The sequence below is a fragment of the Rhagoletis pomonella genome, unplaced genomic scaffold (assembly GCF_013731165.1).
Source record: "Rhagoletis pomonella isolate Grant_MI unplaced genomic scaffold, Rhpom_1.0 Rhpom_scaffold_00011, whole genome shotgun sequence".
Lineage (NCBI taxonomy): Eukaryota > Metazoa > Arthropoda > Insecta > Diptera > Tephritidae > Rhagoletis > Rhagoletis pomonella.
Genome location: NW_023458565.1, coordinates 24,202,545 through 24,225,783, shown reverse-complemented (window position 1 = coordinate 24,225,783; position 23,239 = coordinate 24,202,545). Strand labels below are relative to the sequence as shown.

The 23,239-nt window shown below is 34.6% G+C and overlaps 1 protein-coding gene across 6 annotated transcripts in view; it reads left to right on the top strand.

The window, feature by feature from the left end:
* LOC118746884 (phosphatidylinositol 4-kinase beta) overlaps positions 1-17,073 on the top strand; it is a 238,282-nt gene extending 221,209 nt beyond the window's left edge. For 4 of the 6 annotated variants that reach the window (XM_036480851.1, XM_036480850.1, XM_036480854.1 and 1 more), the window contains exons 2-12: positions 2,959-3,070; positions 6,329-6,722; positions 6,828-7,049; positions 8,183-10,041; positions 10,113-10,893; positions 11,000-11,118; positions 11,187-11,324; positions 11,414-11,688; positions 11,758-11,846; positions 13,452-13,616; positions 13,705-13,892. In XM_036480851.1, the coding sequence (XP_036336744.1) occupies positions 2,963-3,070; positions 6,329-6,722; positions 6,828-7,049; positions 8,183-10,041; positions 10,113-10,893; positions 11,000-11,118; positions 11,187-11,324; positions 11,414-11,688; positions 11,758-11,846; positions 13,452-13,616; positions 13,705-13,892 (4,338 nt within the window). In that variant the 5' untranslated portion in view covers positions 2,959-2,962. Of the gene's footprint in view, positions 1-2,958; positions 3,071-6,328; positions 6,723-6,827; positions 7,050-8,182; positions 10,042-10,112; positions 10,894-10,999; positions 11,119-11,186; positions 11,325-11,413; positions 11,689-11,757; positions 11,847-13,451; positions 13,617-13,704 lie in introns of all 6 variants that reach the window. The other 2 variants (XM_036480848.1, XM_036480849.1) reach the window with 2 other exon arrangements.
* Positions 17,074-23,239: the final 6,166 nt, after the last annotated feature.

Genomic DNA, 23,239 nt, shown 5'->3' with positions numbered 1-23,239 from the left:
ATGTATGTATGTATGTACATATACATACATGTGTGTCAGTTTGTGTGAACATAGTGTTACAATTCTAATTCCATGTTTTCATGGAACATTACTTTCTTACACTTAATGTTTGACATGTAATGCCGTGTAGTGATAAATTGTACTTCATTAAATGGTAAAACTGCTTCGAAGCCAAATGGGAATAAAAACCACCAAGCGCTATTTAAAGTTCTAAGCCCGTAGTAAAAATCAAAACAAAGTCGACGCTAAAGTTAATTGCAGCTTTTTGGCATAAAATTGGATATCTATCTGTCAAGAAAGCTGAAACTATTATTACAGTTGATTTTATTTTGATTATAATTACAGGCCATTGCCTTAGATTTGCATGATTTTAAAGCATATCGAATGAATTTCGTCGACAGGCCAAAGGTCTCACAAATCCAAAAGTGGTGATGTCTTTTATCAAAAACATCGTGTGTATTATTCGTGAAATTCAAATAAAAGTTTGTATATGTACATATTTCGAAAACAAATAATGGCTTGTTTTGGTTAAATTAAAACTAACATTCATTCGTAATAAAACTAAAGAGATTTTGAACAGAGACAAACATACATACATTTAAAAATAAATGCTGTCATCAAGTTGTTGTTTTTATACCTCTCCAAACTTGGCACGGTTATTAGGGTTATTGGCCTTGGTACAACATACTAAATGGCTGAAATTTTTTGAAATCGGACTATTACCACGCCCACCCCATATACTTACGAAATCTTCCATAAATCAGTAAATACCGAAGCCAATTTATTCAAAATTAATGTTTTCATAATTATTTAGCACAAAATACGTGTATGATAAAATTTTGGAAAATGGGCGTGGCACCGCCCACTTATGACCACATATGTGTATCTCGGTAACCGTTCGAGCAATTAGTACCAAACTCGGAATGATTATTGTGCTTGCCACCTAAAAGCTAAAGGCTGAAAATTATTGGAATCGGACTAAAATTACGCCCGTTTTTTATATAACGGTAAATTTCAGAAATGCTTGAAACTTCGATATTTCGAAATTTAAGGACGCTAATTCAATCCCTTGACAAGAAGTAACATTATTATGGAATTTTGGAAAATGGGCGTGATACCGTCCACATATAACTATATAAGTTTATCGAAAATTTCGCTCTGTCTTTCGCCTTCGCTTATACAGCTTGATAGAAATACATTCATCCATACGAAGTTGTTCACTTACACAACATGAAAGCAAAGCTTAAGGTTTTAAAAATGTTATTGTTTCGTGCCCTCGTCGATCAGATCAGCTTTTAGAAATAATACAAATTCTGTGAAATGTTTTTCCTTTTAAATGGAATGTGTGGCAATATTAGAAGTTAATAGTTTTTTAATTAATGTTTAAAATTCCTTGAAATATTTTTCCTATCTAATACTTGGAATGCGTGGAATTTTTTATTTACCAAATGCAATTGTTGATAACAAATCAACAATTAGTCGATAGAATGTTAATTTGATTGCCAAAGCTTTCATTGGAGAAACCACTTGCGTTAAGAGCCTGTCAGACGTGGCAATGCAATATATATTTAAAGTCTGTCAAATTGAGAAATTTCAGAAAGCAGTTGCATGAGCAGTCACACCTTGCATGTAAAGTGTTTATTTGAGTTACCGTTCAGTGACGGGATCATCCAGCCCCACCGCGACAAACGAGGCAGGACTGGTCCAACCTTCACTCACTCTCGCTTCGCTAAAGACCCCGGTTACAGCCAAATTAGCCGTGGAGCTCAAATCCAGCTTTGGCGGGTACATCTTGTTTCGCCTCTGTCTTTGTTTCATGAACATGCCCGCACTCCCGAGTTACTTTATCCCCTCTCCCACCAGCAGATTTATGTGCTCCTGTATTCCACAAGCGAGCACTGATTCTGATGAATATAACCTCCGTGTACCGCAATCCTTTGGCAGATGCAGCAGTATGAAGACTGCCGACACACACACACTGGGCGATTGATTTCTCCCGCCTACGTTTCACCACCTGTTTCCGTCAAACATGCGCCATCACTGCGTATATACTTAGTCGTTGGAAAACTACTAATACCTGACTCAAGCCCATTGTAAGTGAATAGTCCGGCCTTCGACTCTGAAGAAGCGCAGAAAGACGCAACCACTCGCCTCTACTCCAGAATGCACGATAATCCATAACCCTGTCGCTAGTGTTGGTACCACCTGGAGTAAAATCTGTAAATGCATCCACCACATAGTTTGACAGTTTAACTCAACGTTCCCACGACAGTCGGGTCTACGTAACCAGAACGACCCAGATTTATATTTGGCCAAGGACTGTCACTCCAGCAACGCTCCCCAAAAACTCTTTGGGAAACTTGTATGCTGCTACAATAACAACAACAGTTTAACCCAACTGCCCCGGTATAGTTAAGGCCCTGCTGGAAGGAGGTCGGTATTTCACAAGGTGTCCTTCCCGTCATCCTCCTAATTCCAAAACGGACTTATGCCACTCCGATAAACCCACCACCAGCTAACTCGTATCGCCTTTTAAGACAAGCATGCCTCTCTGCGGGTTTATTCATAAATCATCCTATCCCACAGGGCCTTATTAAAAAAAAAAATGGGACAGAACTATATATGTAAATTTTCTTAAAACCCGTCACTTCTCACGTTTTTTAACGTCATGAAATCTTTTTTCAAGCCTATGAGTATTATTTTTACTGTTGCGAGGGCTTGTGTGGATGAATGGTGAATAATCGACTACAAATTTTAGTACACTGGGTATATCTGCATAGTTGAATATTTAATCGTCGTCCCTTTATGTTTATTTTTAGATACTGCCACATAAATGCATACATACATACATATTTACATCATAAAAACGTCTATCAAATATCTAAATTCCTTGCGTTTATTTGCCAATTAACTCACTATTTCTATCTCTCTCTCTGTCTCTCTCTTCTATACTTTCAGGTCAATGGGCATTTTATTGCCACCCGTTTCGCAAGTGACCAACACACGTATCAACTTAACACAGCATCATCGCAATCGTAGTCTGGATAGCGCTCTGCAGCGCATACCGGAGGTGAGTTGCAAATAACAACTAAAAATGTCAAAAACAATTACCTAGTACTCGTACATCGCCGGCTGAGTGAACATAGAAACCTGTATCACAGGATGTACTATTTGATGATACTCTGCGTAGGCGCTAGTACCACGCAAACATTGACGTTGTTTGTAATTCTAGGAAATCTTTCAAGCAAATCACATCGACAGGAGAGGGAACAAATAATAAAGTAAAAAGTTGGAAGTAATAAAATTGATAGGAAATTGAATTTGTATCACATCGCCTACGCGCTCCTTGAAAGGAGCAATGTAAAGCTTAATTTGAAATTCAAAAACAAAAAAAAGGAAATAAGATTTCCTCAGCTTTATCATAACGTGTGCAAACGTGGATATACTACATAACTGCTTAACAAAATATATGTGTAGAAATCATCAATTTTTAGAATAATTCGTGGTATGCAGTTTTATAGCCCATTAAATTTTAGACACACCCTAATATAGAAGGCCCTAACTCATACAGCCGTTGAAATGCAAATAAGCGCAACTAGCTAAAATTTTTTTATTGCTTAAATTAATGTGCGGACTTATAATTCGGTGAAATGTATCATAATAAATCAAAAAGGAAATTTTGGATTTTTACTTAGTTACGGCTTTTTGTATTTCAGCGACGATGTGGGATAGGGCCTTTCTATATTAAGGTTAACGATATTTATGTATAACAAAGTGCTTGCTTAACGTTTATTAAATTTGTATAAAGGTCTTGCTGATTATATAAGCAAGACCATATATGTAAATGCTAAACTGTAAATTTCCGGAAAATATTGTATTTTTGATCAAAAAAATACAACCTTCAAAAACGAAGACAGTTTCAAAAAAGTAAGGTTTTTACATTTCATTAAAGATATCTACAGTGCTGGCAAAAAGTATTGGCACAGCAAATTTTTCACAATATATGCAATAATTTTTATTTTAATATTTTTCCGCCAATTTCTTATAAAAAATCAAAAAACATAAAAATATAATTCCTAAACTTTGTGCAAAACTCGCGAAAATTCAGCAAATTTTCAACTTTTTTATAATTTATTTGAGTACACAGTTTTGCAAAATGCAAGTTTGTAGTTAGTCAAACATCGCATTGTTTTTTTTTAGAATTCTTTTGTTGAAGGTGTTTTGAATTTTATTCATATAAATGTATTTTCGAAAAAAAATTTTGTATGGAAGAGACTGCGTGAAAAAATCGCCAAAAATCAACGGTAATTCCTAGCTACTTAAAACTTGTACTTTATTACAATAAAGTTGATCTCTTCGTTTTTGAAGCTTGTATTTGTTTCGTCGAAAATACAATATTTACCGGAAATTTAGTTTTTAAAAAAAAAAAACAAAGTCTGGCAACATAGCATGAAATTCAGATTTGTATGATCTTGGTTATATAATGAGCTAGCCTTTTATAAAAATTTAATAAACGTTAAGCAAGCAAGAGAAAAATATTCAAATATGTCGTGTACATAATATTATGACCCGAGGTGTATATCTACTTAAGGTCAAGAATAACTTTCACCCATTAATATGCTCAAATAGTCAGCTAAATTGAGTTAGTTTTATATTGAATTTTTATATACATACTGCATACATAAGTACATATTCAATTTGAAAAATCCATTCAACTTAGTGGCAGTCTGAAAACAGTGTGATTAGTAAAAAAATGTAATTTTAATACATACTTTTTTATTGTAAGTACATTTTAAATCGCATTAGCAGTCAGTATATTTGTATAATTTTTCGACTTAACTTACTATATACTACTGTTCATTTTAGTAGCATTCCTCAAAGCAACGAAAGTTCTGGAACAAAAACAATGACATTACTTGTTTTCTCAATCGGTATATGCACACGAGTGCAAAGTGCAATGAAATTGCAAATTCTAGGTAAATAAAATACATTTTTAATGCCTAAAAATATGAGTTGGAAAAAATATAAATATCTACCGCAAGCCACACGTCTGAATGCGCGTTTGTTGCAATATTTTTATTTTTTTTTTGTTTTTGCTGCATATTGTTTTCTTCGCAGAATTTATATGGTTTCAGACATGGTTTATTTTTTTCACTTTTTCTGTTTATACACCGCTATTCGTACAGCGATACCAGTATGGGCTTGATTATGGGGTAATTGTTATGATACATATGGATGTGTTTGTATGTACATGCATATGTATGTATGTATGTAAAAATTTGTAAAGTGGAACATCTAGTTAAACTTAATCTGCATACTGTGACTCCCAGAAATATTTTGCATAGATTTTTTTCACGATATTCAAAATGTTTTTCATAGTAGATTTTTTTACGTTAATTTTTTATAAAAATATGTATAGCCCATTCGGCAACAAAAACCTTGTGAATAAAAATTCAAAACTTTGTATCAAATGAAGCAAAATCTCATCAAAATTTCAAACCATTCCATCACATATTTTACGAAAATGTAGCTTTATGGCCTATTCAATTTTAGTATAATTAAGTGCGAATTTGAAGTTACTAAAAAATTCTCTTGTTTTTTTATAATTTTTTTGCTGTGTTTGAACATTTTCTTCGATTTAACGATTTTTTTTTATGGAAGTAAAAGAAAAAATGAAAAAATCACCAAAAATCAACTTTAAATTTGCACTTTATTATAGTAAAATTACTGTGTTGAACATTTTCTTCGATGTAACGATTTTTTTTTTATGGAAGTAAAAGAAAAAATGAAAAAATCACAAAAAATCAACTTTAAATTTGCACTTTATTATAGTAAAATTACATACTTATCTACTTTGATCTTATTTGGAAAAATAAAAAAGTTTGAAATTTTGATTTAGATAGTTTTTGTTGTAGAACGAGCTGCATATCTATAAAAAATATCGTATAAAATCAATGCCAATATCCTTCTTGGAGTCACTGTACATATGTATACATATATGTTGCCGCTACAACAACAACATGGAAGTGTGAACAATTGCAATAATTAAAAAGTATCTAAATACAAATTTTCGCCAGAGTATTAACTAATAATTTGTAAAGATTATCGACTATGTTCCTTAACCAACCTTCGAAGTCTAATTGCGTCACAATCAAACGTCATTTGCCGTTTCAGCCCTTTTTCAATCTGAATAAAAACGACAATTTTTCCATTAAATTTTCATACCGTACTTTATTAATATATACTTCTTTAATGTGTCACTAAAATGAATTTAATTCCCCCTCGCTCAATAATTACGATTTTTTACCTTATTTTCCTATCTCTACAGGTTGAAGTCTCCTCACCCAATTCGGAGAGTGAGAACACATTTTGCACACCATCCATTCTGGGCACGACTATGTGCTCGAAAATCGTCACGACTGCAGCCAATGTAACAGCCGCCCTAACGACAACAACAACACCGGCTTTGACGTCATCATTAACACCTTCACCACCGCCACCACCCCCATCCTCTTTATTGACGGCCACCGCAGCTAGACTATCAACCATAACAGGTGGTTTAATGGACTCATCGCCGGCTGCCCCAATTGCAGCTATGACCACAGAGCCCACAGCAAGCAACAGCAACAATAACATTAACATTGGCAACATTAGCAACGTCAGCAGTAGCAGTAGTACATGTGCTGGCGTGAGTGGTGATGTTGGCGGTTCCAATGTGATTGGTGCGTTTAGTTGACTAACATATATACATACATATGTATATACTTAGTACAATTCTCATTAGTTTAAAGCTTATTTTTTAATTACGGACATATGTATTTATCCAGCTATTTTGTCTACAGTTGAGTCCTGCCCAACACTACGTGTGCGTCCTAAATCGAGTGAGACATCGTCGTCATCATCATCTTCTACACGTTGTGGTGGAGTGCCGCTTGCAGGTGCGGCAACTAGCAACATCAACAACAACCTCGCGAGTAGCAATAATAGCAACGGCAGCAGTAGTAGTAAGAAACGCGAGGATCTCACCAGTCTCGGTTCCGATGATTCAGGTGGGTAGATGGATAATTTCCGCTTTGATTAATGTGTTTAAATGCCTGATTAGTGCAAATATCTGTGAAGTACAAATTTTTTTTTGGTTTGCTATCTTATCGCCTAATTTAGCAGTCGTGCAATTATCATTAAGCCAATGACTAAACAGAAGTGATTTCCTAAAAATTTTTTTTAGATTAATACGTAGGCGTGTCTCACCCGTAATGAAATGTTTGTGTTATTTGAAAGACATTTTTATTGTCAGCAAAATACTGCAAATGTGCGAATCTTTGAAGCTGTTCTGTGCAGTTTTAATGTAAAATATACTGATAAGTACTTTAAAGTTGGTTCTAATTAGGGCTGAGACTATCCGGATATCCGTTCGCATATTCGTGTATACGAATAAAATCGGAATAGTGATATTATCCGTTCGTTTGGTTATCTGGATAATAAAAACAGTATTTGAACGGATTCATAAAATTGTTCCCAAAATTAATTAATCTATCGAGTTGTAAAATAAATAATAGAACACGTCATTATTATATCACTTAATATTCGAATAGCAAATTATCCGTCTCCTATGTAGCTCTTATAAAGGTGTTGGCCGATATTCACCCCTTTGCTCTTTGCTGCAGCAGGATAAACTCATACCTGAGCAGACTAAACGCAGATGTACCAAATGAGTGTCCGGCATGCGGAGAGACACCTCATGGCTCGAAACATCTCTTCGTATGCCCGGAAAACCCGACAACCCTAACGCCTTTGTCCCTATGAACCGACGCCGTTAGTGGAACTTGACGACAACGACTGACATATTAACCGATCTGGGCGGGGTTGTTGTAGTCGCTACAACAACAACAACAACCGGTTAGGTAGCCTGTGGGCAATCTGATCTTGGCCCTATCCAAAAGATGTATGCCCTTCCTAGTGAATGGATAGTCAAAGAGACTTGCCTGGTCTGTCTAACACCCAATTCTTAAGGCTTTCTAAGTTTACCCACTTCTTCAAAATGTTTTTTGCTGAGTGGCATTTTTGAACTCAAAAAAAAAAAAAAAACAATAAAAAATAAATAAAAAATGTTTGTCAAAATGTACAGATTAATAATTACGTAAATCTACTTAAATACAATTCAATCCCTTCACTCTACAAATAGGCATAATTTGCGGTTCAGACTCGGATCAAATCTCCCTCAACCGCATACGTCACTCACACGAATCGTTGGACTCGGGTGAAATGGATGCAGAGGAAGAATGCATTGATATGCTCGAAACAACATCAATGGATGAGGAGTATGGCATGCTACAATCGGACTTAATATTCTATCAATCCGCTGAAACAGACTGTCGCACACTACGTCCATCACGCAAACAAAAACAAATGCAACAACAGCATAACCGCATCAAACAGGCGCCGTGCACAATTTCCGATGCAGAAATTATGGGTATCGATGGAGGAGATGGCAGTGATGAGGATATCGATGCAGCGGCCGCAGCACAGCTGTCTGAACGTATGCGGTATCGCGAATTAAATATGTCGCAAGCGGCGTTAAATATGGAACGTTCAAGTAGTGGTACACCTACGGCTCTAGATGCCGATTTGGATACACCCACGGCGGATACGGTGGATTCGGCAACTCCAACAGCGACACAACCGAACACACCATCAACTCCAATGGCAACTACAGCGGTGGTGATGACACCACAACCGACACAGACGGGCAAGGTACAAAAGAATTCGGAGGCGGGTAGTGCTAATGAAACCACAAAGAATGATGTGCTTTTTAAGAGCTTCTTTGGCGCCACTAAGAATATCTTTCGCACCGCGCAAAGTATCATTGAGAATCACGAGAAAAGAAATGCAGCAAAGAATAAGAATGATGATAATGCTGGCAATACTGGTGGCGGTAGTTCCGTAACAGACCAAGTGAAATCGCCTACAGATATTTCCAAGAAGAAGGAGTTTTTCAGTCTAATCACGTCAAATTCGAGTAAAAAGGCTGCTGCTGCTGCTGCAGCTGCTGCCGCAGCCGCTGCCTCAGCACAACAATCTGCTTCCAATACACCAGCGGCTACACCTTCGGCCGATTTGACGCCAGTTGAGCCGAAATTTCCAACTTTTGCGTCATCATCCGCAGAGGTTGTCGAGAAGAAGGCCAGCGCAAGCACGGATGTCGTGGAGAAAACTTTAAATCTTCCTCTACCCGGTCTCGGCGCTTCCTCCTCGTCTACTTCGATAGCAAAATCTTCTTCCATCTCTTCGTTGAATAAACTAAAAGTGCCAGGTGTGGTGAAATGCTTCATCAAGGAGCGTCCGGCCAACAACGATACTTTGCAAAAGACTGAAAAAGGTCCCAGTGGACTGCTGAGATTTTTCGAATCTCCCGTCTTCAATATACACTTTGCTATTCACTATCTGTTCTATTCGAAAGAACCAGGTGTGCTTAGCTTTATCGGCAATAAGATTTTCAGCTTCGCCGATCAAGAAGTGGACCTCTATATACCGCAACTTATTGTTATGTACATTCAAATGGATGAATTGGCGGAAGTGCTCGACCCGTATTTGACTATTCGCTGTCGCAAGTCTGTAGACTTTTCATTGAAATGCCTTTGGTTACTCGAGGCCTATAATTATCAATTCGATTCGTTAGGCAACGGATCTCGCAAATCACAACTGGCGCTCATGAAAGAAATCTTCTCAAAAAAGGAACGCAAAATATTGAGTAAATCCGACGGTAAAGATAAGCCTCCTGCTGTGGGCGGAGCTGTAGCCGCTGTTTCACCGCTAACTAAAAAGACCCATCATCGCTCACAATCGGACGCCACGCTTTTGTTGAACGATTCGCGCCGCCATTCCTCATCACTCGCATTAAGCATATCAAATCGTCACTACCAACAACCGCCATACACAACGCAAACATTACCATTGATGCCACCCAAATTGTGTTTGGGCGATCTGACCTCTGGACGGGCATTCGATAACGGCTGCACTTGCTTCGAGAGCGTACGCGGTCAGGTGAGAGGCAAAAGAAATCTGACATTTATGATTCCCCAAGTTTTACAAATTATTTTACCATTTAATTTCAGGTCAATGGTTTGCTCGGCCAGAAAACCGTTTGCTCCTGCAATGCACCCAAAACCGCGCCCGAGAAGGAGTTCATGAAGGCGCTCATAAATGTTGGCAAAAATATCACATCGCTGCCGTCCAAGGCGGAGAAAACTTCAGCGCTACGCATGTTCTTGAACCTGATCAATAAGAATCTGCCGGCTCGCGTCTGGTTGCCGGTATATTCGGACATTCCACACCATGTGGTGCGCATAACAGAGGAAAAGACTGCGGTGCTCAACTCAAAGGACAAGACACCGTACATCATTTACGTCGAAGTGGTTGAGGTGCCCGATATTTACTCATCGCCGCTTATACCGAAAATGATGCCATCATTGCGACACACCAAGAGTGAAGAACACTTAGAGGGTGCTTGCAGCCATTCCCACCAATTGCAACAGCACAATCACAACCATGTGAGTTGTAGTCGCACGTCCAGCTGTAGCTCGCATGGTGGCGCTGCCATTGGCGGTGGTTCGAATGCGAGTTCAAGTTGCCGTCATAAAAAGGAGAAGCTTCTATCTGAATCCTCGTCTGTGGCGTCTGATGCCCAAACGTCGACTGTTGCTGGCGGCGATGGTGGACATATGTGTAGCACGCAGACCGTGGGTCTCTCACTTGGTGGTCTTCACTTGACCGAGGATGATGTCTGGTCGCAGGAAGATGATGAGATCACAGCACAATACATGCATTTGCGGAAACTGAGTGAACGAGATGCCATATCGCAAATGTCGCTAGACTCGTGCGATTCGAGGGACCAAGGTATGTGAAAACAGAATAATGCACAATTTTTATGTGTGGCTAACCACGATGGTAAATTTAATAAAAAAAAAATACTTTCTTATTAAATCATGTGTATTTTTTTCAGGCTTACCGGTACTATTCAATATTGGCGATGTGCGCACAAGACATTGTAATAACTTAACCTGCGAAAACACAAAGTCATTCAATAATGATCCCGAAGATCCATCGGCAGCAGCTTTGAAGGTAAGCACATAAATTTCATAAGCTCTCGCATCGATTTTCAACAAAATTATTTAACATAAACTTCACAGGAACCCTGGCATGAAAAGGAGAAACAGATACGCGAATCATCTCCCTATGGCCATCTTTCAAACTGGCGTCTACTTTCGGTTATTGTAAAATGCGGCGATGATTTGCGTCAAGAACTTATGGCTACGCAGCTATTGCAGGTTAGTTAATCGCTGATTCTTTCTTCTAATCTAATCTAAAAAGTAAATCTGACTCATTTGTTAATTCAACACTTTTCCATTTTTTTCAGATGTTCAAAATCATTTGGCAAGAAGAGCATGTCGATCTCTGGGTGCGACCATACAAAATTGTCTGCTTATCGAATGACAGTGGTCTAATCGAGCCCATCCTTAATACGGTATCGCTACATCAAATCAAAAAGAATTCTAATAAATCATTACGCGATTACTTTATCGATGAGTATGGCTCACCAGATGATGAACGATTCTGTGCGGCGCAAAAGAATTTCGTACAAAGTTGTGCAGCTTACTGTCTGATTTCGTATTTATTGCAAGTAAAAGATCGGTAAGTCATTCCTGAAAAAAAATTAATACTTAGAAAATTTGTGGTAATAATACTTACGGTTTCCAACAGGCATAATGGCAATATTTTGCTGCATTCAGATGGTCATATAATACATATAGACTTTGGTTTTATACTCAGCATATCGCCGAAAAATTTAGGTAAGTGCCTAACAGTTTTAACAACTAAAAGGATTAGAAATACATATGTTGCTTATTTTAATATTTGCGAAACTGTAAACCAACAATTGGAAGATAAATAAGCATACATATACCGACGTTTTTAAAATGCTTTCCCCTAAACCCTTCAGTAGCCGAAATTATCCTCTTAACATTGACTGCGCCTAACACCTCTTACATCATTGCGGATTACGTAGAATATTCGAAAAAGTGAGTGGTGTTGCGTATGCCATCTGTGCATGCCGCACAAATATCTGCGACCCAGAAAGTAATTTAGCTAGAAAGTAATTTGTCTCCACCAAGCTCGAGTCTTACGCAAGGACTTTATTTGTTTGTTTATTAATTTTTTAACTATTCTGCTTAAAACAAGAATTGCTTGATTTGTGGCATTCCACCATGTTGTCTAGAGGATATCGTTCCCGAGGCAGGTTTATTGAAAGCCCTTTTTATAGAACCACCTTCCACACCTGGCCTGAGAAGATCTGAGTTCCATTGTCCTTGTATTTGCATCGTAGCTTATCTCCTATCGCAGTGGCATATGCCGAAAAATCTGTTGCTCTGCCGACCTCCATTTAAAAACTCGATAAGATATACCTTGGGGTTTTCAAGTTTTTTTTTGTTTAATGTACGGTAAAATTTGAAATTAAATGTCGTATTCAATTTCTGAGGTATCCAATTCGACACCGCTCAACGCTAGATCAGCTGCCATTCCGTTTCCATGAATGTTTCGGTGCTCCAATACAGAGATCAGATTAACGCTGTGTAGCTGGAGTGGCGTACAAATGTAGAGTCATACCCACTACCCTTATCGGAATTCAACCAGCACTCATTGCAGAGGAAAAAATTCAATTGCCCCGCGAAACCCGCCTTGATTTACATATACAGTGGCAGTCAAAAGTGGATGAATGGTGTGTCGTTTTTAATATTTACAAAGGTTTTCCAGCTATTTTTTTTTTTTTATAAAAATAAGGTTCATGCTTTAACAAACACATATAAAACTCCACAAAATTGTATCTAAATTTCGAGCTTTTGAACCAGAATTTTTATAAAGTTTTGAGCGGCTAAAAAATCGCGTTGATTTCCAATATTTTTTTTTTAGTTGACGCGGTTTTGCACTTTTTCCATATAAACATGAATTTCTTGTGGAGGAATATGGAGGAATATATATAAAAAAGTAAACGCTAGTTTTCCTAAATTTCGCTATTTATTTGAAAAAAAAAAACTGCAAAGCTGTTTGCAAAAAACAAAAATTAGTTCAGTTCATTTTTTAGCCGGTCATACATTACTGAAATTTTATAAGCCTGTTAACTGCATACCCAGAAAATATATAAAAATTCTGGTTAAAAAGCACGAAATTTGGAAAAAAATTTGTGGAATTTTTCTAAATTCTGTATAAAGTTTGAAAGTGTGATTTATATGGTTTTTGTTAAAGCATAAAAATACCAAAAAATTTTAGCTTGAAAAACATTGTAAATATTAAAAACTAAACGCCATTCATTCACTCTTGACCGCCACTGTACATACATGTGTATATTGCACTATACTTTTTTACAATTTCTATACCTTAATATTTTTTCACACCTTCAGGTTTCGAGCAATCACCCTTTAAGCTAACACCTGAATTCGTTGATGTAATGGGCGGCACCAATTCTGAACTTTGGAAAGAATTCAATCACCTCTTGCTTGTTGGTATGATGTCAGCGCGCAAGCATATGGATCGTATCATAAATTTTGTGGAAATAATGCGTAGCAGTAAGTTCCAAAATAAAGTTTAAAATAATTTGCCACACTTTAATATCACAAAATCATTGAAAATTTGTTCTCTCATTCTACCCATTAGATGCGCAATTACCTTGCTTCAAAAATGGTTGCTCTGGCACCGTACAGAATCTCCGAAAACGATTCCATATGAATTTAACCGAACAGGAAATGGAACGCAAAGTGGAACAACTCGTGCAGGATTCGTTAAAGAGTCTCTCAACAAAATTATACGACGGCTATCAATACTATACGAATGGCATATTGTGAGAAAGGTTTTTCATGAAAATCTAAAGTAAAAGAGAAGACGCAAAACAAAAATAAATGCTACTACACAACACCAGCGTCTGCAGTTAGAGCAAGTTAAAATGATATTTATATGCACACATACATACATATATACATATGTGCTTACCAAGTACCAAGTAAGCTAATTGGGTGCAAGGAGGTCAACGACTATCGCGACAGCGACAACCGTTGCAGTTGTGTTTGAAATGCTTGCGCCGGTGCACTTTATGTTGAGAGTGTTGTTGTTTTTTTGTTTAGATTTAGACAAAATATGTGAATATGTATGTCCTTATGACTGACAAATTAACTGACTGATTGACTGACTGTAGTTTTGTTAGATAGTACGAGTGATTAATCAGAAACCAGAATTCGTGCTATTGCATACGCCCAACAAAAAAATAAAAATAAGAAATCTGATGCTGTTGTGCAAATTTCCAGCACTAGCAGATAGTTTTTTTTTTAAGGTCGATGTTATGCAGACGAAGTTTTGTTTGACAAACAAGATGGCTGCGCCTTAGTTTGCTCTGAGGTAGTTAGACCGATTTTGGCACGGGGTTGCATACTGGTGGTGTTTTTTTTTTGCTTTTTGCGAATACGAAATAAAAATTGCAGATGTATGTAACTACACATCGAGCACAAATTAATAAATTGCAATCAACTGTACCCTATTCTTTAAACTTTAAAGTTTAAAGCTGGCTCCCATAGCATAAATGCAGTTCTCTGTATTTTGATGTATCTGAAATTTTTTTATTAACAAATTTAGTTTGCTGGTGGTAGAGTCCAAATTTTCACCGATTTTGCATGCAGTTTGCCAAACACATTTTCTGTGTAACATCGCCCTAATACGTACTAGAAATTAAACTGTTTCCTTTTTTGTAAATACTGCATACATACATATACATATATACATAGGATATATTTAAAACTGTATAATATACATATAACTACATTCATAAATATAAAAAGAATATAATTAGTTTTTAATCCAATATGGTTATATTGAATGTAATGTTGTGTATTACCTAAATAGGAGTGAGTCTTATGTGTAAATAAATTTAAATAATTTTATCGCACATAAATACATATTTAGTTGGATATTTGAAAATGAAAAAAATATACATGTACCGTTAAGTTGACTAAAAAAATAATAATCAACAGCGCATAGTAAGAGATGAATTGGTCATTTTATTCAAGCTAGCCTTGTTTTCTGAAAAGTAAATGCATGTAATGACTAAAATCGCTGCTTTATTTTTTTTTTTTTTATAAAATAAAGCATTTAATTTATTTAAATTTTCTGTAAAAGCGCTGTAATGAAAATTGCAAGAGAAGGGAATGTTGAATTAAAAAAAAAAAATCTTTGATTGATGTACAAAAAAAGTATAGATTTTTTAATGCAAACATTCAAAATGTACTGAAATATTTTTTTTTCTCTTTTACAACTATTTAATAATTTCGTACGTATTAAAAAAAGCGGTTCAAAGAATGTAAGGTTATATTTCGCTGTTCAAAAATAATCTGAAATTTTTTAAGATTTTTCGACACTACGCCTACTGTTGTCTAAACATAGCAATAGACCAGACTGTTCGACTTGGACTACAACGAAGCAGTTCTTACCGTTACACAATGGATGGACGACAACAATTAATGGCCTCAATGATCTCGGTAAAAGGCTGGTGGGCTTGGCAAACTTAGCACAATCGCGGTTCATTTCATTTGTGCGCCAACTTAGACTGACATTTTAATATTTTTTACAGAGTTTAACATTGTGGCATGTTGCGCAGACGAAATGACTGTGCAGCAAAATTTGTAAACGAATCGCAGATATTTGGTACGTTCGATCTTATCTTCAACTTGACTGCATACCCAAAGAAACACCTGGATGAGCAACAACACTTCTCAATTCTCTTCATACATACCCAAAGAAACACCTGGATGAGCAACAACACTTCTCAATTCTCTTCATACATACCCTTCAAGTAGCGGTGGCCGATATAAAGGAGGCAGTCGATGGGCTACGCACTGGTATAATAACGATTGGAAGGGAAAATATCTACGCCGACACCTAAGCGGCATTCAGAGGCCTCGAAACAAAACTACTGAGTGTCAATTTCCGTTCTGCGTTATGGCGAAGTGAAGTGAAAAGTATAAAATTAACACCGAAATAAATGCGGTGTAAAAGTGTTTTTGGCTAGTTATGCCACCGTTGAGGTCATCTCTCCAGGCAGCGAGGATGTAGGAGTTCGCTTACAAGACTAAGGTTCAAACACGTGTGCTCGTCTTTCACCGACACCGCCGGAGCCACACTCCTTAGGGTGGACAATTATCACTTTTCTTGAAAAAATTTTACGATTTACCTGCAGTTAGATCTTTTAAGTGGCAACATGAAAACAATACAAGAAATGTATTAAGTCAGACCCCCGCGAGGCCGAAGTAACCTACAAGTATCATAAACTTGACAATCTGAAAGAAATTAAATATTGCTTAATTATTAAACTGATAACATTAAAAGTGGTAGCCTCAGGCGGCTTGTTGTTGTAAACAGCATTTTGGATTTTTTTTTTGTTCATTCATGACGCTTCGTTAGCATAGAAACATGTGTTGTTCGAATGTCGGACTCGCAATGTGCTATATAACTTTATTATTAAAAATTCGTTCAAAAAAAATCACCATACCACCCAGTTGGCAAAAATTTACCAGCATCAACATATAACTTTATATTCTATGGACAGCACTTATGTAAGTGCAGCAAATAATAACCAAAATAATTTAACTGATAAAAGCAAAGAAAAATTCTAATGCAGCTCTTCTAAGCGTGCGAGTTTTGACAGCAAAAAAAATAGCCTGATAAGGTCGTAAGCTTATACTTAAAAAAAAAAAGAAAAAAAAAAACGCTAATATCTCGTGCATGTATGCAGTGTTAAGTTTTATGACGAAATGAGAATAAATGATTACAAAACTCTTTATACGTGTCGAAGAAAGTAAAAGTTAAAAATTAATGCGATCATAAGGTGGTCAAACAAATTTAACGCACCGTTAAATATAAATAAATTTACCATCGTATACTAGGTTTCTACACTTATGTACATACATACATATATTCCAAAAACAAAAGGTTAATCTCTTGTCCACTTATTGTTCCAATGGCTACTTTTTTACAAGCATATAAAAAATAAAAGAGCATAAAAAATATGTAGAAATATGCTAGGTACGTGAGCATAAGTGAATAAAGCAAATTTTAAATAAATAGTTAACGCATATACATATGTATAGTAAAAAGTTATTTAAAGTTTAAAAACTGTAAAGATCCTTAATTTTAAAAACGCAGTGTTGAAGTACTCGAACTAACAAGCGCACTTAAAGTGCCAGCAAGATAAAAAATAACAAAACAGAAAAAAACTACGAACTAAAAAGCAAATAAAGCAAGTAAGTTAATAAATTTCATTAAGAATTATTAAAATGAAAATTTGAGCTATGTAAGTAGGTAACACTACGAAAACTAATCAACACTAAATGTATGTATGTAAATTACTTGAAATAACTGCTTTTTCCTGTAGCATAAAAATTACAAAAGAAATATATGTATAACTACATATATGAACATATTACAGCCTAAATTAAAAACAGTCCCAACTCTAAAACCCCAAATGTTCTAGAGACGAAAAAAAAAACTGTTAATGATGCGCAAGCAGAACAAAAACAACCTTAGCAGTGTATTTACAGTTAAAGAAGTTAGTGAGGAGCAGAAATTTTGGCGGACGATAGACTTGTTTTATGAGAGAAAATCAAAATTAAAAAATTTTGAGTTTTGACTATTTTTGATTTAGAGTGCGTTATATACAATAATAAAACTATTAATAGTCGCCAGGAATTCGTGTATTTATGTATACATAGGCAGTCTTATACATTCGATTTTTATTATTAAAATACTTGTGTATAAATTAAATCTTTGTAATATTATAAAAGAAAACACAAAAAAAAATACAATATTCGAAAAAAAACTATTTAAAAATTACATATATTACTTCGACGTTAGAAACAATCAAAAATTCAAATCGTTAAAAGCATTCAAGAACATCTATTGTAATATAATACATATTTATATGCACATACATGCAAGAATACACACAGATATAAACAAGAAATTTGCATTTGTAAAAAATACATCCATTTTATTTTCTTTTATTTTTAATTTCCTCCTTTTAAAATTTAGCCGTAACATATTTAATTCTAGTACTATGTGTGTATACTTTATATTTAAATGTTTAATATAATATATAATTTATTATATAAATATGTATTTGTAATTCGCTAAGCCTTTAATATACGCATGTACCTATGTATATGTGCAAGAGTTTGTATATTATATTCTAAATAAGTACATAAATACATTTTGCCTATATATGTATAATACATACATATATAAAATAATGTATGAAACGCCAATAAATAATATCTACTGATACATACTACACACATGCATAGATTAATAATACATGTGTACATACATTGTACATGCATACATACATACATATTTGCCTATGATCGTATGAATTAGATATTTCAGCATAACTAGCTGCTTATGAAATAAAACGAAACTTATATTTTTGGTTTGTTTTTAATTCAGCAAAACTACGAAATAAAATTGCGTCTTTTTTACAAAACAAAACACACACTTATTTGAGTTTTCTCGTTTTTCAATTCTATTTAGTTGCTTATCTTTAGTTATTTGACTTAATTCCATTACCCTTCCACCGAAACGCTGTCATTTGCTCAAAGTTGTCAAAAGAAATCCATTGAATTTTATCAATTGCGCACAAAAATGTGAAATGCAAAAATGTTGCTTAGTGCATGATGCGCAACATTTGCATATGATGCGCAGCACTGCTCTGCTGCACTGCGATGTTGCGCGCGAACTGCGCAACATTTTGCCTGGCACTTGCTGGGCATTTCTGCGCGCCTACTAGAATCGACTGTTTGCGAATTTCGTGCCGCCGCACAGGGTGACGCAAAATTGGCGCTCAAATATTTTTGGCGATTGCCTACCTTTAGGCGTTTGTTGTAAAAAAATTTGTGTGGCCACAGGGTGCCCCAAATGATTTGTTTGGAAAAGATTTTGTCATTTTTTTATTAAGTAGAAGTGCTAAATATGCTAAATATAAAAATGAACTTACCTTGAAAATCGTTTCGATCAAGAAATCGACATTTATCATAACTTTCTAATTTCGCTTGCAAAAAAATAAATCAAAAATGCAGTTTAGTTTTTTTAATTCTTTATTTCTTCTTAATATGTGTTGGTACGGTTATTCCAAGCAAACAAATGACCTTATGAATAAAAACTAAGCAATTGTTTTTTCTTAAAATTTCAGACCTTTTACTTAAATTTATTTGAATAAATGGAGTAAAAGTTCCGAAATTTTATGAGCAAGTAATTGCTTAGTTTTTATTCATAACGCCCAATAATTGTTGATCTTTTTAAGCGTCAAACGTAATTCTTTTCTTAAGAGACATACGAATGTATGGTACGTACAAATTAGCTATAAATTTTTTTGCAAAACATTTTAACCCTTATATTCCAACCACATTGGGTCTCTTGAAGCCTACTTTTCTACAAATGAAACGTGAGCTCATTTAACATGATAGGTGGAGGGTCGGGCCATTATTAGAGCTTGTTACGAAGTATGGGAAATGAAAGCTAATAATTCTCCTTTCCATAGACCCGAAAGTTTCTGAGAAATAAATTAATAATTCCAGATTTTTTTTTTTTTTGTGAAAAAATAAAAAGTTCAAACTTGCGTTTGAAGACATCTGACTCTACGCTGGGTACACAGACACAGTAATATTTAATGGAATGAGTCGGTTGATGAGATGGCCAGATACGTCTCTGAGATGCCAATTAACGAGGCTGATAATTCCGTACTACCAACGCTACAACATTAGGAATATTTATGATTACACTATGACCGTTACTGTTGGAACTCCTCAATTTCATTAGGGATAACAATTGCTTCAGCGGAATAATGACATGAAAGTACTTAGCTTCTCTGTAAATGCGAACCCCTTGGTAAGGGGTCCTCCTCCTACCACTCACTTGAAGAGCGCACTCGCAATGGACAACTTTGACTCGAAGTGAAAGTATAGAACATTCCATACATGCCCTCCTAACCTAACCTAAAAATTGTCATTCATGGAGATGGACGTTGGCCACAACTACGAGTTTCTCGACATAATAGACTAGGGTTCTGACACTGCACTGAGCAATCTTCAAAGATGAATTCAAAATGAAAATCGGAACGAGATCAATCGTCTTCTTCTAGCAACTTTCATTCAAAGAATCTTATAGACTTCCAGATTATTGTAGTATTTCTCAGGCTGAGAGCCCAGATTGTCTTAAGTGTCGAGAAAGATGCAAGTAGACCCAAAATGAAGTTTCCCCTATTTTGACGTAAATACAGAAGTATATGCAGGAAAATTTTTGATGGTTAAACATCTTTGCTCGCCGGTATGGGCAAAATTTGCGTAAACGGTCACGCGTAAACCACGACGAATTCAGAAGTAGTGCAAATGAGACAAATCTAATCAGCAGTGCCAACCAGGCAAATGGCAAACCTCCGAGTGTATTTTTGCTTCTCATAAAAATACAAATCACCGTTGGGAGTCGGCGTAAAACTGTAAGTTCCTACCCTTTGTATGACCACATCAAGGCGCAACATAACAAATTTTTAGTAAATTTCATATTTTTTGATTTTTTATTTAAATAAAACATCTAACTGGTCTGTTACACTTTGGCGAAATGTATAGAAAATAGTCTAAAAAAAAATTGGGCAAAGAAATAAGTATGTAGTATACGAGTAAATTGATAACATTTGCGAGTGCTACGAGAATGCAAAATTAAAAAATAATATAAAGAAAAACAAAGAAATCTTACTAAATCGAAAAGTTTGTGGTTGTGTATATAGAAAGTATTCGCGCTTATTGTTGCTGGGCAGCAAGTTGAAAATTGCATTAATGCAAACATATGGACATGCATATACATATATGTACAGTGACTCAAACAAGTGTTCACGTGTTGATTTTTTTTCCTTAAATATTCACAATGTTAATTTTTTTATAATTTTTTTTTATAAAAATATTATAAATGCCGTAATCAAAACTACATAAACCGAATTTGCAAACTTTTTAGGAAAATGCAACAAATTTTAGCAAAGTTTCGTACCTTTTTAGTTGGAATGCTTAGAACATTTTTGGGTATGCAGTTAATTTTATAGGCCATACAATTTTAGAAACAATAAAAGTTTCAAGCGGCTAAAAAATCGCGTTATTTTTTTCCTGACGGCGTTGATTTTTTTTAATTTTTTTTTGTGAACGGTTTTGCGCAAAAGAGCAAAAATCCGACTGCAAAAAAATTATAGAAATCAACTATCGCTGAAAATTGTGTGGGCTATAAATCGCATACGCAAAAATGTTGTAAAAATTTGGACTAAAAAGTTGCAAATTTTTATGAAAACTTGTTGAATTATTCTAAAAGTTTTCGAACACTAATATATTTTTTTTTTGTATAAGCATGAATATTATTTTTATAAAAAAATAACAAAAAAAATTTTACTTGAAAAACATTGTGATTATTAAATGAAAAATAAATCAACACGTGAACACTTGTTTGAGTCACTGTATGTATTTATAAGCTGTAAACATGTGTGACATTTATTGTTATAATATAAAAGTGCAGAATGTATACGTACAGAATGGGCACTTGTGATGAAGCAAATGCAAAACTAGATAAAATAAATAAAGAAATAAAATATTGCAAAGAATGCGATTAAAATTATATACAAACATAAGCAATTAAGTGTGTTTGTCCGTTAAAAGCTTAAGTACCTACATGTAGAGTATGTATAGTAAGCACAAAATATACGTACGTATGTATGTACAATATGAAAGAATATTAAGTTGCGAGAAACGGGCGATTTTGATATTTCTATTTTTGCGGTAATAATTTTAAAAAAGTTTTTCAAATAATTTTTAATGTTTGAAGAATATTTTTTAAAATTATAAAACTTGTTTTTGAAACTTGCCTACGTCCTTTTGAGTTTATGTGTGGAATGAAATAATATTAGTTTAAGGAAGTTTACAGCTTTGGGCAGATTTAAATTAATCTAATTTTCCTTATACAGACATACTGTTGGTTACGCATAAGTTACAACCGCTATTTTTATAAAAATCAGGAAAATTTTTTTAAAATAATTTTGTTTTTTATATAGTTCACACTATGAAAACGAACTTCATATGAATATAAATCAAAGTTTCTAACTTTGTAGATATAAAAAAAAAACTTACAAACTTTTCATAAAATTTCAAAACTTTTTAATTAAAAATTTTAGGAAAATTTCGAGTATGCAGGTTTTATAGCCCACTTAAGCTTTTATTTATACAGCTTTTTTATAGTGTTAACTCTATTTAAAAAAATAAAAATTTCATTAATGTACGAAATTTTACTTTCTAAAAAAATTGTGGTGGTAAATTATGCGTGACCGCCTTGTACATATGTATGTACTTAAAAGCAAAAAAATTTTACAAGTATGAATTGTGATCATGCTAGGCAAAACCGCTCTTCCAAGTGCCAAAACTTACTTTTATGTATCACCAAGGAAAACATTTATTAAAAAATTAAATAACCAAAAACCAGTGCAAAAGCAAAACTTTTGATAATACATTATTTAAAATAAAATCATGGGAATATAGATTGACATCAAACTTTTATCAAAATTTATTCACAAATACATAATTCATACATAAAATACACTACATACGCTGCTACATCCGAGCATATTTGAAACATAAAAAACACTTTTGAAAGCTTTCTACGTCTTTAAATAAACTCTAACAATAAAAAAAAATTGCTTGCTTCCTTAGTACTTGTAAAATCTAATCATAACTTATAAACTCATCCATGCTTCTAATACTACTAATGCATACATACATACATATATGATACTTAATTTTAATATTTACTACTCATCAACCTTATAAAATAATAACAACGGAAACTTAACAAATTATCACCGAAGAAAAAAAAAACAACAACAAAATTATGCTAAAAAATATTTCGACTTTTTATACGATTTGTAGTACATACATACATACATACTTAAAAGTGAAGAGTATTTTTTCGTCCTAGACTAGGGTCAAATAATTTGAAAAAAAAACACAAACAAATACAATAAAACTGTGGCAATTAAATTTAGTTTTTATATAAAAGCAATCAAGCAACATGACATACTTGATGGCATACAATATGTATGAACAAAAAAAGTAATCTCACAAAAACTTAA